At 53.1% G+C, this 13,015-nt stretch overlaps 8 protein-coding genes across 8 annotated transcripts; 3 read left to right on the forward strand and 5 right to left on the reverse strand.

Annotated features, from left to right (window-relative positions):
- Nucleotides 1-45: 45 nt before the first annotated feature.
- Nucleotides 46-935, forward strand: TrAtP1_000176 (uncharacterized protein; the record flags this gene model as incomplete). The annotated part of the gene is made up of 2 exons (XM_014091901.2): nt 46-356; nt 422-935. 2 exons carry the CDS (start codon nt 46-48, stop codon nt 933-935), a joined length of 825 nt encoding a protein of 274 aa, XP_013947376.2.
- Nucleotides 936-1,090: 155 nt separating this feature from the next.
- Nucleotides 1,091-2,137, reverse strand: TrAtP1_000177 (uncharacterized protein; the record flags this gene model as incomplete). The annotated part of the gene is made up of 1 exon (XM_066110475.1): nt 1,091-2,137. One exon carries the CDS (start codon nt 2,135-2,137, stop codon nt 1,091-1,093), a length of 1,047 nt encoding a protein of 348 aa, XP_065966547.1.
- Nucleotides 2,138-2,222: 85 nt separating this feature from the next.
- TrAtP1_000178 (uncharacterized protein) lies at nt 2,223-2,491 on the reverse strand (the record flags this gene model as incomplete). The annotated part of the gene is made up of 2 exons (XM_014091900.2): nt 2,223-2,282; nt 2,342-2,491. The coding sequence occupies 2 exons, from the start codon at nt 2,489-2,491 to the stop codon at nt 2,223-2,225; spliced, it is 210 nt and encodes a 69-aa protein (XP_013947375.2).
- Nucleotides 2,492-3,131: 640 nt separating this feature from the next.
- TrAtP1_000179 (uncharacterized protein) lies at nt 3,132-4,658 on the forward strand. The gene is made up of 3 exons (XM_014091899.2): nt 3,132-3,410; nt 3,473-3,701; nt 3,754-4,658. Exons 1-3 carry the CDS (start codon nt 3,308-3,310, stop codon nt 4,538-4,540), a joined length of 1,119 nt encoding a protein of 372 aa, XP_013947374.2. The 5' UTR covers nt 3,132-3,307; the 3' UTR covers nt 4,541-4,658.
- A 242-nt stretch (nt 4,659-4,900) lies between these two features.
- TrAtP1_000180 (uncharacterized protein) lies at nt 4,901-6,004 on the reverse strand (the record flags this gene model as incomplete). The annotated part of the gene is made up of 1 exon (XM_014091898.2): nt 4,901-6,004. One exon carries the CDS (start codon nt 6,002-6,004, stop codon nt 4,901-4,903), a length of 1,104 nt encoding a protein of 367 aa, XP_013947373.2.
- Nucleotides 6,005-6,808: 804 nt separating this feature from the next.
- TrAtP1_000181 (uncharacterized protein) lies at nt 6,809-9,259 on the forward strand. Its single transcript, XM_014091897.2, has 2 exons — nt 6,809-7,966; nt 8,047-9,259. Exons 1-2 carry the CDS (start codon nt 6,992-6,994, stop codon nt 8,665-8,667), a joined length of 1,596 nt encoding a protein of 531 aa, XP_013947372.2. The 5' UTR covers nt 6,809-6,991; the 3' UTR covers nt 8,668-9,259.
- A 330-nt stretch (nt 9,260-9,589) lies between these two features.
- On the reverse strand, nt 9,590-10,142 carry TrAtP1_000182 (uncharacterized protein). The gene has a single exon (XM_066110476.1). It carries the CDS (start codon nt 10,102-10,104, stop codon nt 9,826-9,828), a length of 279 nt encoding a protein of 92 aa, XP_065966548.1. The 5' UTR covers nt 10,105-10,142; the 3' UTR covers nt 9,590-9,825.
- Nucleotides 10,143-11,090: 948 nt separating this feature from the next.
- On the reverse strand, nt 11,091-12,842 carry TrAtP1_000183 (uncharacterized protein; the record flags this gene model as incomplete). Its single annotated transcript, XM_014091896.2, has 1 exon — nt 11,091-12,842. One exon carries the CDS (start codon nt 12,840-12,842, stop codon nt 11,091-11,093), a length of 1,752 nt encoding a protein of 583 aa, XP_013947371.2.
- Between the last annotated feature and the right edge of the window lie 173 nt (nt 12,843-13,015).

Below are 13,015 nucleotides of genomic sequence, written 5' to 3' on the forward strand. Positions count from 1 at the left end.
TACATTCGACAGTAGCAGCTCAATTCACACCCTGGAGCAGTCGCCATGCCTCTCGACACATCAACGTACTCCCTAGCGCTGCTGCGCATCGACGGCCGCCGATGGAACGACCTCCGCCGCCTGCACGCCCAGATTCACACCCAGGACGCCGCCGACGGATCGTCATATCTCGAAATGGGCCATACAAAGGTCATGTGCGTGGTGACTGGCCCGGCGGAGCCGCAGGCGGGACAGAAGAAGGGGACTGTGGGCAGCGCGCAGGCGACGGGGCAGAAAGAGGGAGCGAGCATTGTGGTGAATGTGGTGGTGGCTGGATTTTCGAGCGTGGATCGCAAGAGGAGGGGGAGAAATGATAGGTAAGACGAAAGAATGATAAAAGAGGAAAGGAGATGAGAATGACTAACTGGGATATCTTTACTAGGCGCATCCAGGAGATGGAGATTACGATTCAGAAGGCGCTGGCTGCCAACTTGCATACTCACCTTTTCCCACACTCGACGATTACGGTATCTCTGCACGTCTTGTCACAGGATGGCTCGCTTCTTGCTGCGCTGATCAATGCGACTACTCTTGCGGTCATTGATGCCGGTATCCCCATGACAGACTACATCACAGCCTGTACTGCAGGCTCAACTTCCTCCTACGCTGCGGGCGATGATGCAGCCGATCCTCTGCTCGACCTGAATACCCAGGAGGAGCAGGAATTGCCGTATCTAACGGTTGGAACACTTGGCGATAGCGATAAAGTCGCGGTATTGGTGTGTGAGAGCCGCGTTCAGGTGAGCCGGTTGGAGGGTATGCTGGTAGTGGGAGTGGACGGGTGTAAGCAAGTGAGGAGATTGCTGGATGGCATTGTGAAGCACAAGGGAAGAAAGATGATCAAAGAGGGAGCCGTACGGAGGAGTGATATGATGGCTGTGAGCTTGGATGAGTAATGGGCGTTTCTTTGGACTGCTATGCTTTTTGGATGATACCAGGTGAGTTTTTATGGAAATTGCTGTTTGGCGATGTTTTATATTCAATCTTGTTCAATTTTTTTTCTTCCTATTTTCTAACATAGATCTTGTAGCTGTCAGAATATAGCTTCTTTTCAGAGCTCATCATGTTCAGACTCGGCTGCTGGGGCCTCTGTCTCGATCTTGGCCTCCTCGGTAGTCTCTGGCTTCTCAACGACAACGCCCTTGGGGAGCTTCTTCTTCTCGCCCTCGCCCATTCGGACGGTATCGATCCAGGACTCGACGCTGTGGACGCTGAACTCGCCGTCCTCGTAGCGTCTCCACCATCCGCGGCGGGCATTGAGGGCGATGAGCTCAATCTTGCCGTCGAGTCCGAGGGCTTCCTTTAGAGTGGCAGAACCCTCGACGTCGCTGTCCAGAGAGAAGAAGGGGAAATGACGCTTTCCGTGAACGTACTTTGTGTGGAGCTGGGAAACGGAGGAAATGATCTTGTTGCGCATCTCGGAGGTGGATGCGGGGACAAAGGCAATGACACAGGTTTGGGCCTTGGAGTGGAGGCAGTGCTCCTCGAGTTCGGCCTTGGATTTGAGAGCGGGGATTTCAATGAGGGTGGCTTCGGGCGCGGCGGCTGAAGAGGCTTCGGAGGATGTGGTAGATGATGATTCCTTGGCTTCCTTGGCCTTTGAAGTTGCTGCCTTCTTGCCAGACTTGGCCTTGGCCGGGGCTGGATCGGGATTGGGGGAGCCGACTTGCTTGAGAAACTCGAGCAAGTCCTTCTTGTTGAGCTCTCCATCATAGGTAATAGGCTCCTTGCCGCCTCCCGGGATGAGGACAAAAGACGGGAACGAAGAGATGCCAAACTTTTCGACGGCAGCCTTTTCCTTGTTCCTGACCTGTCCCACCGAAATGACATCCAGATAATCAATAGCAATACTCCTCAGCAGCGCGCTCGTAGTCCCCTTTTCCGTAAACAAAATCGCCTTTGGCTTCTCCCCATCCGTTTCCAAAAACGCATCAATCTCCTTGTCCGTCAACTTGGCCACATGGTTGTTAATCTTGGACACCACCGCATCGACGATGCCGCTCGCCGTGCGCGGGCCCTGATAGTCCTCCACGACGGGCCGGCCGGCTTTCTTGCCCGGGCGGACAATCTTGAGCGTGGGGAAGCCCTGGATGCCCATGGAGCCGCAAAAGGGCTTGTTGGACTCGTCGTCGCAGTCGATGGCGGCGACTTTGGCGAGGCCCTGCAGGTTTTTGGCGGCTTTTTCATAGGCGGGCTGGAGGTTTTTGCAGTGGCCGCACCAGGGGGGCGTAGAATTCGACAATCTTGTTGTTTGTTAGTGTTTTTGTGTATCTACACGTTGTATAGTGAGAGATGAACTTACAGAGGTGTGGTTGGACTGCGCAATGAGACGGTCGTATGACTTGCCGTCTAGTTGAATGACGGGAGAGCTCTTGGAGTACAAGCCGGCCTGGGCAAAAGGCAGAGCGGCAAGACTCGCCGCCAGAGTGGCGAGGAGAGTTTGTTGATGCATGGTGTTGGAACGTGTAAGCTTGTCAAGTAAGTGAGATGTGAGAAGTTGATTTATAGCAAAGATGTCTCTTTTTTATAAGCTGGCGAGATTTTCTCCTATGAGAAATCCCCCTTCACCTACGAGAAAATGGGATGAGGAGTGAGCAAATAGAGATGTGACTCAAATGCGACGACAATGTCACGGCGGCTTGAATTTATAGTGGCCTGGTCCTTGGGTGAAATCGGGGATGAGATTTCAGAAAAGGCCACGCTGGAGGGTGCACAGTGCGAGGTGTGGCTTACCAATGGGACAGGGCAATGCAGCACTGGGGCCTGACCTGACTTATAGAAGGGTTGGAGCTATAACATCGTGGTGACATGTTTTTCGGCGAATAGTCTTTTTGATGTTTGCGCTAATTTTGATTCAAGAATGGAATTTCTGTATGGGATTATCGAGAACAAACAGCATGGCATCAAGACTTTAGAATACGTGCATCTCACTCCAAACACAGTGTCATTTCGCCCAAGCCGTTTACTCTTTCGGCAGCTTCCACATCTGTAAGTGTGGCGCGACCTCAGGCGGGGCAAACGCTGTGGCTGGTGCTGAGTCCCTGGGCAGAGTACAAAGCGCCAGCTTTAAAGCTGCCATGTGGGCGAATGTGGGGGGGGACGCATCGTCACCTCATTACGTCGCTGGCAAGGCAACTCTCACACGATCCCAGCATCTTTGCTCTGCGACTCGAAATATTTTCTTCTCCCTCTCAAGCTTTGTACTTTGCTTCCTCTTTACTTTACCATCCGCATATCGAGCACAGCGGCGAGCCAAGTGCAAACCGCAATGGCTGAGCCAATCCCCCCGCCGCTCAAGATCCCCGAGGTCAGTCGGTTTCTCAACCGAGCAAACCAGCTGCGCGCCTTTAAGCCAGCCATTTCATACTGGTGTATGTGCCATCCATCCGCACATTTATGCGTTGCATGATGTATTTCTCACACAAAGAAACAGGCGAATACCATGCCGTCAACCAGATTGTAGGAAAGAGCCTCCACACCACCGACGATGACTGCTTCGCCTTCACAAAGACGCTGCTCGAGCGCCTCGAGGCCACAAAGTCTGAGCGCCCAGACGACGATGCCATCATGGACAATACGGCAGGCCAGGCCTACGTCGAGCAGTTTGCGCAGGAGACGTTTGATCGTGCCGAGAGGACAATGAAGGCGAATAAAGTGACGAGGTGAGCACGGCACACGGACAAAGCCACAACTGATTCTAAACTCCTTTGCCAGACAAACCGCCGATACCTTTGATGCAGCCGCAACCTTTTTTGATCTCACCCACGAATGGGGCACCCCCGAACCAGACGTCCTCCAAAAGATCAAGTTTGCAAAGTGGAACGCCGCCCGCATCCTCAAGGCCATCCGCGAGGGAAAAGACCCCAACGAGTCAAACCCCAAGCCCAGAGAAGAAGAGGACGAACTCGCGCTCGATCCACTAGATCCCGATGTTCAGGAACTTACAGCTGCTACTGCTTCACCACCACAGGCCGCATTCGTGGAAGACGCTCCTGATGGCGGAGAGCCGTCGCGGGTAGAGCACGTCCAAGACGGATACTTCCCACCACAGGCGCCCGAACAGCCGCAGAGCGAGCCATTCGTCCCGTCGCCAATGAGCACCAGCCCTGCTCCGCCTGCAGAACCTCTTTTCTCTACGCAGCCTCCGCATTTCACGCCCCAGCCTACACCTGCCATTACGCCCCAGCTTCCTCCGCACTTCACATCCTTTGCGCCTCCTCCTCAGCCTCCTCAGCCAATCAACCCATCCGTGCCACCTGCCTGGACGGCTCCTACGGCCTCTGTCCCGCCGGCCATTGCATCTCCCATCCACGCACCGGCTCCGATAGCGCCGCCGCCGATTCCCAAGCTGGGAGGCGGCTCGCGAGCGGTGGTAGATCAAAAGAGCATGGCGCAGGCGCAGAAACATGCCAAGTTTGCGATATCTGCGTTGAATTTCGACGATGTGCCGACGGCGATCAAGGAGCTGCGGGATGCGCTGTCTACACTTGGGGCGCTGTAAGGAAAGGAGAAGGAATAGGAGAAGAAGAGAGTAGTAGTTTTGGGAAATTGAATCTATATGGGATACCAAATGAAGCGAAATGCACCATGTTTTCAACTTTATGAGACAGTTTAGGAGTAGTAATAGCCTATAGAAGGAGTGGTGGTATATTTGAGCTACCTATGCAAAGAGAGCGCGTACCCTCATTTGGGGCCGTTGACGCCGTAAACAAGACTGACGCTTTGAAAAGTAAAGGTGAGTAGAAAAGGGTAATCAAAGGTTTAAAACAAGGCGCCTGTTCATATAATAGGATACATCCATCGTAACAATCATTCCAGCAAGATCCAAACTGAATCTCAATACCCATGGCTCCATGCCCATTTACGCCACAACCATTAGACCCATGTTGTGTGCGTTTCCGAACCCCTGGATCGGAACGGTCTCGATTGGCCTATTGGGATCTGGCCCAACCGTTGCCACGGGTTCTTCTTCCTCTGCGTCAGTCCAGCCGCGGTCTGGTCCCCATTGAATCGACAAGCCCTCCTTTTCGGTCACCACCTTGAAAAGGCCAGTCATCATAGCGCCCGATTTCTTGACGCTAGACCAGGCATCGAATTCAACAACTTTCACCGCCGGCAGCGCCTCAAGAACGCTGGCAAGAAGCTGTCGGCTGAATTTCTCGTAAAAGCCCTCGGAGCGACGAAAGCCCTTGAAGATGTTGTCACTGGGGTCGCATTCCACAAGGACCTTGAGCTGATGCACATTGATGCAGTCCTGAAGCCCCAGCGCATCGTTGACAGCCCACCCCTTGGGTGGCGCATTCCACCCCGGACCGAGGCGCAATTCCAAAGAGGTGATGCATTCGCGCTGGCGGGGCTTGAGACGGGCGAGTATGGGTTTCTTGCTCTTGAAGTATTTGCCAGGATATGTGGGGAAGATGCGAAAGGTCCGGGTGCCGTAGAAGAAGTAGGTTGCTTCGTCGCGGAGCAGCTTGCAGACGCGCATGAGGCCGAGCCTCTTGTGGTAGCGCTTGTAGTTTTCTGGGGAGAGGTCTAGGGCGTCTTCGTTTTCGTCAAAGTAGTATTCGTAAATCTTGACGCGCAGTTCCGAGGGCAGAGAAAGAAAGTGAAATGGCGTTGCCGGGACGCGCGGTGGCTTCTTTCGAAGTTCGATGATGGGGGTATCGAGAGTCAAAGAAGCAATGTCAACAGCCAGAGAATCGGTGGATGTGGTTTCTAGCTTATTGTCGCTGCTACCCGCCACGGTCTGAGGTACTTGCTCGGGAGCCTCGACCTCAATCATGCTTGAAGCCGCTTGAGGCTTCTGTATTGAAATTATGTGCGCCTTGCTTCCTGAGGCGTATGGTTTATGCGCGCCAGCTTGCGACTTCTTGCCCGTGGCTTGCGCCTTTCTTGGGGCTGGTGGCGGCACGGGCTTGGTCATCGATGGCCGACGGCCGCTGCTCTTGGAGGGATGTTCAGACATGATGAAGTGGTCGAGCAGAAAAGGAGATATGGCTTGTTTTCAACTTTGAGATGTGGCGAATTATGGTGAAAACGCAATCCGTATTGTAGAAATGGTATTCGCAATCTGGGGTCCAGCCGGCCTGCCACACCGGCGGTTAAATAGGGCGGAATAAAGTCAGTCAATCAATTGCAAGGAACGAGGTGCCTCGTCGAGGGTGGTTCCATGGCGAGATGACAAGACTCGAGATGAACCACCCTCTAGATTGCACCAAACGCAAAAGCCATGATAGGGGTCCTGGGTGATTGGCAGAAGACGAGAGACGATGATCAGGCGATGGTTCAGGAATGGCGGGTGTTCCAGGGCGGCGCTGAGACAGGGGACCTGGAGCAAGAGCCGCCAGTAATATCACTGCTAATGAGTCGCAATAGCCAAGATGAGCGTCGTATTAGGATGAGAGAGAGACAGGACCGAAACAAGGGTTTGCTCGTGTGAGGGGAAGACAAGACAAAAGACGGAAGCTGGGGAAGGCCGATTTTTGTCTATGACAAACCGGGAATATCACAAAGTACCCGGTACCGATCGGAGGTTTTGGGGCAGAAAGCGGAAAGGCCGAGAGTTCTCCAAATTGTTGGCCGCGCTTTGCACGTGAGCCGGATGCGAGCGCGCTAGGCCGGACGCGGCAGTGAGGGACCCAAACGGGGCAAATGCAGAAACCCCCACCTCGAACAGAACATGCCAGAATCGCTTAAACCCCGGCAGATGCAGCCGCGACAAAAAAAAATCTCTTGGATGACGGAGGCGGGCCAATACGCAAGAGGAGAAGAGCGAGAGAGTCACTAACAAGCTTCCATTCTCTGCGACAGCCAACACCCGCAGCAGCCACTCAGAGCATTGGATCCGGCGGCATCGAGGTCATCGTCCAGCGGCCTGGACATGCGCAATTGAGCAATCTCGCCTTCCATCTGTCCCGCCACATCCTTGAACGACGTCTCGTCTCATCTCACGATGCTCTCCAGAGTAGCTCAGGCCTCTCGGCTGGGGCTGACGGCCGGCCGCCTACCACGAGCTGCGGCCCTGCAGCCTCTCCGGATTCGCCCAGCGACAGCAGCCCCAGCGTATCAGCTCCTCCGAGCCTATGCGAGCAACAAGCCGAGCTCTGCGCAGCCGCCCAAAGACACCCAGAAGCAGGCCTCATCAACACCGAAAGACCCCGCCGCCGAAAGCTCATCAGCGCCAGAGGGCAATGTTGCCTCGCAGAAGCCCGCCGAGTCTGCCGAGCCTGAGCCCATCCCCTTTCACAAGCTGCCCGATCTCACGCAGGGTATTCCTTCAACATTAGAGGCCGAACTTGAGCAGAGAGCGGGCAAGTCGCAGTCGCAGTCGCAGTCAGCGCTGGAGGTTGGCGCCGAGGAGGAAGCCGCCGGTGGTGGCCGAGGCCGTGGAGGAAGAGAAGAGTATGTCTCTACCAGCGAGCGCAACCGCAAGTGGTGGACTCGCTTCATGCTGGCCGTTGCTGGCTCGGGATCGGCTCTTAGCATCGCATACATGGGTCGCAACTGGGAGGACTCCATCGAAGCCGACCGCCACCCGGATATTCCCAACGGCTGGACCCCTCTTCTGTGGTGGCAGCGCACCAAGGCGCGATGGGGCGAGTCTGTTTCTTACTACCAGGATCCAGCGTTCCAGAAGCTGCTACCTGATCCCGACCCCAGCTTCGAGCGACCCTACACCCTCTGCCTCAGCCTGGACGACATGCTCATTCACAGCGAATGGACTCGTGAGCACGGCTGGAGAGTCGCCAAGCGTCCCGGCATGGACTACTTCATCCGATACTTGAGCCAGTACTACGAGCTGGTTCTCTTTACTACACAGCCTTTTGGCATGGCAGAACCTGTTGTCCGAAAGCTGGACCCTTTCCGCTTCATCATGTGGCCTCTGTATCGCGAGGCGACCAAATACGAGGACGGAGAGATTGTCAAGGTAAGCTTCTTACTACAAATTCCACGCAACATCTTTGTCTCTCTTCATCCTCGAATCCAAGTTGACTTATACTCAAATAGGACCTCTCGTACCTCAACCGTGATCTTTCCAAGGTCATTATCCTCGACACCAACGCCTCCCACGTCCGCAAACAGCCCGAGAACGCCATTGTTTTGAACCCCTGGAAGGGTGAGGCCGGCGACAAGGAGCTTGTGGCTTTGATTCCCTTCCTCGAATATATCCACACCATGCAATACTCGGACGTGCGAAAGATTCTCAAGTCCTTTGAAGGAAAGCACATTCCCACCGAATTTGCCCGCCGAGAAGCCATTGCTCGAAAAGAATTCAACAAGAAGCTTGCTGAAAAGAAGGGCCATGGAAAGCCATCAGGCATGGGTGCGCTCGGCGGCCTGCTGGGTCTGAAGCCCAGCAAGATGAGCATGACTGTGCCCATTGACGGAGAGCAGGATCCTAGCGAGGCTTATGCGCAGGGCAAGATGATCCAGGACATTGCTCGCGAACGCGGTCAGCGAAACTACCAGGCCCTGGAGAAGGAGATCCGCGAGAACGGCGAGAAGTGGCTCAAGGAGGAGCAGCAGGCCATGGAGAAGGCCCAGCAAGAGATGATGAACAGCATGATGGGCAACTTCTCTGGCATGTTTGGATCCAAGAAGGAGGGTGGCGAGGCCCCCAAGGCATGAAGCAGCCCCTTTCAACAATCCTGAAAAAGAGGACACAAAAAAAGGTGATGGATACGGCGTTTCACTATCTCTCCGCTACATAATGGTTTCAGCTCTGTAATAATTGTAAAAACATCAGAAGGGAGGAGAAAAAAGGAAATGCGAGAGAAGAAGGAAAACCCCAAAAAGGGCAGGATATGGTTCTCGCGTTTGCCGATCGAGAGGACAGGATTTATTTGCATATATAGATATTTTTTCGGCATCATGGCATGGGCAAGTCAAGCCTTTATGCTCGAATTGGGGAAGAGGGAAAAGGGAAGGGCTCGACGCGCGAGGCGGCTCTTTTTCGATGGGCCAAGTCTTGGTTGGTTTGTATTTGCTACGACAAGAAGGATGAAAAATGTACTTCTTTGTAAATCGACTTGTATATTAGAGGATGTACGAGATGATGGATTTTATTGAACAAGAGATGTTTGGGGATCCGATTCAGTGAAGTGTAGTGAAGTGAAGATGGAATATGGCTGTAGGTGGTAATGTGGGTGTTATGTTTATGTCTGCTCCTATCTCATCTTTCTTCCTCTTTCAGTAGCAGAATTGATAAGAAGATAACTCGCTTCTCATAAAACGTATTAGTGATGTTTTAACTAAGAGATATTTGACAGTAAAAAATTAATATCATTAAATGCACATCGACCAAACCTACAAATCATCAACTTTTCACACAATTTTCCATTCTCTGTCTCCCATCTAAGACTTTTGTCACTCATCTCTTCCACCTCACACTACGCCGAACATCCACAGACGGAAAAGCCGTCGCCGTTGAACCACCACAGAAAGGAGCCGCAGAAACCGTCACCAAATCAGTCACAGTAGCCGTCACAACGCTGACAGAAACAGACTGAGACGGTTGCTGCACAATCACGACATGAGCCGTGCCGCCGGAAGAGCTGGTGTAAGTGCCTGGCAAGAGAGTTTGATAGTCCGTTTTGAGAAAGTTTGTGATAGGGGTGAGGGTTGTGTGTGGTAGGGGGCGAGTTGTTGTCGTTGAGGTGGTTGTGAGGTTGATCCAGCAGTGGTCGCAGCGAGGATTGGTGACGCATTGGAAGTATCTACAAATAATACCCCTTGTTTAGCAAAAAAGCGGCCTTTTTTTTGTAGGCATCAAGAGGGGAGATTTAGTTACTCTTCGCCGTTTTTGTCCGCGATGCGAGAGCAGTCACATTCAGCGCCCGGTTTGCACATGTCTTTCCAAGGATCTCCAGTCGTGGTTGGATTCGGAGTCGGAGTAGGTGACGGTGGAGGCAGTGAAGTAGGGATTGAAGGGGCGGTAGTAGTTGGGAGAGGAGGATTTGTTGATAAACCTCCACTACGGAGAGCAAGATGCGTGGGATAGTGGGGATATGAGAGGACGACGGGCAGATGGAAGAGAACTGCCACGAGAAGACGCAGGACTAGCATTTTGATGGAGAGAAAGGCTCGGTAGGAGTAGGTTGTTGGTATTAAAGCATCCATTGTCAATAGTAAATCATTTTGCAAACAACAGAGGAGACGGACGAGGGCATGAACAAGACGGGCCATTTCTGCTATTTATGCCGGTGATGAAGCCTGTAAGACGATAATCGAATTGAGTTTGCTACACAAGATCGTGGCCACAAAGCTTCTCGGGAACTATAACTCAGTTGTTTGCTTGTCCAACCCGCGTCTCGAGATTTTCATCACATTCCTAGTGTCGTATCCTCATAGGCCACCCTACATAGGCGTATGGTTGGTCACAATGCAAGATCTCTCGTGTCGCCAGTCACATATCGCCATCACAACGACAGTAACGCGTCATCGTGCTTGGTCGTACCTTGTCATTGTAGATTACAGATTGATAGTTCCATGTAATCGCCGTTGGATCTTCAAAAGCACGATGAACAAAGTGCTACAACCACAGAGCTCTCAGTTTATGCAACACATGGCTCAAATTGCCTCTCGGTAACCCGGGCGCAGAAACGCGGCATCTTATGCATGATCTATGTCACACAGCCGATACGAGAAGTGATCATGTGCAAGCTGATACTGAGCTCAACATTCTAGAAAATATGCTATAACCATGTTGTAGAGTAATGATGAGTTCAAGCGAGCGGTATACAAAAAAGCTCGTCATCCACCAAGACAGACATCTCCGCCAGTGTCTTTCAATCCATGCAATGAAACCCGGAGACAAGAAAAACCTCGTGTTCGTAAACCTGTGTCATCTCCAAAATGTAAGAAAAGCAACAACACCACTCATGCATTTGCCAACATGTGCCCGTTGCCTTTTACAAAAGAACCCAAGCAAACAAACGTAACAAGTGCCCTTTGCCTCCCCTTGATCCCAAGTACCTATGCTACATTAAAACGTGTTCTATTGTATTGTACAAAAAAGAAAGCTTTTGGGTATTTCGCTGCGCATGTCCAAATCACCCGTTCATCTTCGCATGTCCATTCTGTGTCGTCGCCGCTGCTCTATTGCTGTTCTTATTCCACCATTGGGAAAATCTGCGTCTGCTCCATTCAACTGCTTCAAAGAACCGCGCGTCCACATCGACACCTGCAGCGCCCATGATGGTCACCGCGATATACACCAAAAAGGCCACAATCACTCCCAGATCCAGAAAGTGGACAAACCACCAGAAAAGCGGCGTGCCGAGGCGACAGTTTGCAAACTCGTACTCCCACTCCCACGTCTCCTGGTTGAACCACATGCTGAGAAGGCCGGCGTTGCCGTTGAAGTCGCCCATCATGCTGCGGACGGTAATCTCTCGGCGGCCTGGGACACCTTCAGAGGTCAGGTTGGGCAGCCCTTGAGCCTGGGCATCACGCCATCTGGCCACTTCCCAGAAGCGCTCAGCTGGATCTGTGCCGTTTGTCTGGTTGATGAAGTGGTACGTGTCACAGCCTTCGTGGTCGTGGCCGTTGAGAATCAGACCCTTGCGGCCCCTTCCACCGGCTGCGGCGCTGGGGTCCTTGTTCATGCCGTAGAATCCTTCGAGGAAGCCCTTGCTGGCATCCGCGCTCAGCAGATACTGCTCCTTGACGCCGCCGCCTTCTTCCGGGGTGTGGAAGTCGAAAAAGGGCGCGTCGACACATACGCCTTCGGGCTTGTACAGAGGAATGTGGGTGAGAACGAGGGTGAATATTCCAGAATACTCGACAGCAGCCGATGTTCCGATAACCTTGTTGATAAAACTGTACGTTGCGTCCTGTAGAGTTGTGTTTTTGGCAGGAGTATCCAAGTTCATGTCGTTGAGAATAACAATGCGAATCTCGGGCTCAAGTCGGGTCGACTCGGGGTTTGTCGCATCGTCGTGCAAGGTGGCTAACACATCGGTGTCGTTGATCGGAATTCCGAATCGAAGCTCATAGTTGACCTTGCCAAAGACACGCTCGAAGCGGTCCAGTCGTTCGGGCGTCAAGTCGCCTGCGTATCCAATATCGTGGTTGCCAGCAACGTTCATGATTCTTCTTGTCCAAATCTCCTCCGTCTCGGATCCATCCAGCATGCCTGCGAGCTCATACTCGTGTTCCGGCCACACGGCCACATCGTCGGGCACTCGTTCTCCGCCGCGGAAAGCTCGCTCCCAGAACCTGTGGCCCCGTATGTCAAATTCATCATCCTCTATCCATTGGCTGCCCAACAAGTCCCCGAGCACCGTAACGTGAGTCGGGCGCGACCACCAGTGCAGCGTTCTGTAGATGTGGGCGAGGTAGAAGTCGTTGCCGAAGAGGTCGAAGCGCTTGCGCAGAGACTCGAGGAACCACGGGATGTCTTCGAAGAAGATGTCGACAATGTCGTGCACAATCTGCCGCACGCGCTCGCGAAAGCACCAGTGCTCGGTGCGAAACGTGACATGGTCGAAGATGCTGAATACATGGGGGAACGTGCCCAAGATGACGGTTGGGATCGACGTATCGCCCTCTAGCTGGGGATCGCCCAGAGCGAGAAGCCGGAAGGGAGCCAGCTGCGTCGGCACATGGTCTGGTTCGGACTCGAGCTCGGTGTACGGCCAATGCAGTCGTTTGGTTGCTTCAAAGGCCTCGTTGGAGTCTCTCGACGACAGAGGAAACGCGCAGCCGCCGAAAAAGGGATAGAGATAGAGATAGATGGTGCAGGCTATTGCCAGAGGCACCAGGAGGCCCAAGCCATTGCGGAGAAACGCCGCGACTAACATGTAGCCAGCCGCATATGCAAAAGACACAAGAAAGGTGGGAAGAGGGGGGGAAGAAGAGGAGAATTATAAATAGTAAGTATAGAAGAAGATGCGGACTTGGAGGTTGTGATGGCCTCGAGAGATGGTGGTACGTACTGCAGATGCGTTAGTGGATTGGCGCTCAGGGGTCCAGT

Source organism: Trichoderma atroviride, chromosome 1 (assembly GCF_020647795.1).
Source record: "Trichoderma atroviride chromosome 1, complete sequence".
NCBI classification, from domain to species: domain Eukaryota; kingdom Fungi; phylum Ascomycota; class Sordariomycetes; order Hypocreales; family Hypocreaceae; genus Trichoderma; species Trichoderma atroviride.

Coding starts and splice junctions, on each gene's coding strand:
- TrAtP1_000179 (XM_014091899.2), top strand. CDS start 3,308: ATGGCTGAGCCAATCCCCCCGCCGCTCAAGATCCCCGAGGTCAGTCGG. Junction 3,411..3,472: donor GCCAGCCATTTCATACTGGT/GTATGTGCCATC, acceptor ACAAAGAAACAG/GCGAATACCATGCCGTCAAC. Junction 3,702..3,753: donor AAGGCGAATAAAGTGACGAG/GTGAGCACGGCA, acceptor CTCCTTTGCCAG/ACAAACCGCCGATACCTTTG.
- TrAtP1_000181 (XM_014091897.2), top strand. CDS start 6,992: ATGCTCTCCAGAGTAGCTCAGGCCTCTCGGCTGGGGCTGACGGCCGGC. Junction 7,967..8,046: donor AGGACGGAGAGATTGTCAAG/GTAAGCTTCTTA, acceptor ATACTCAAATAG/GACCTCTCGTACCTCAACCG.
- TrAtP1_000182 (XM_066110476.1), bottom strand. CDS start 10,104: ATGCTAGTCCTGCGTCTTCTCGTGGCAGTTCTCTTCCATCTGCCCGTC.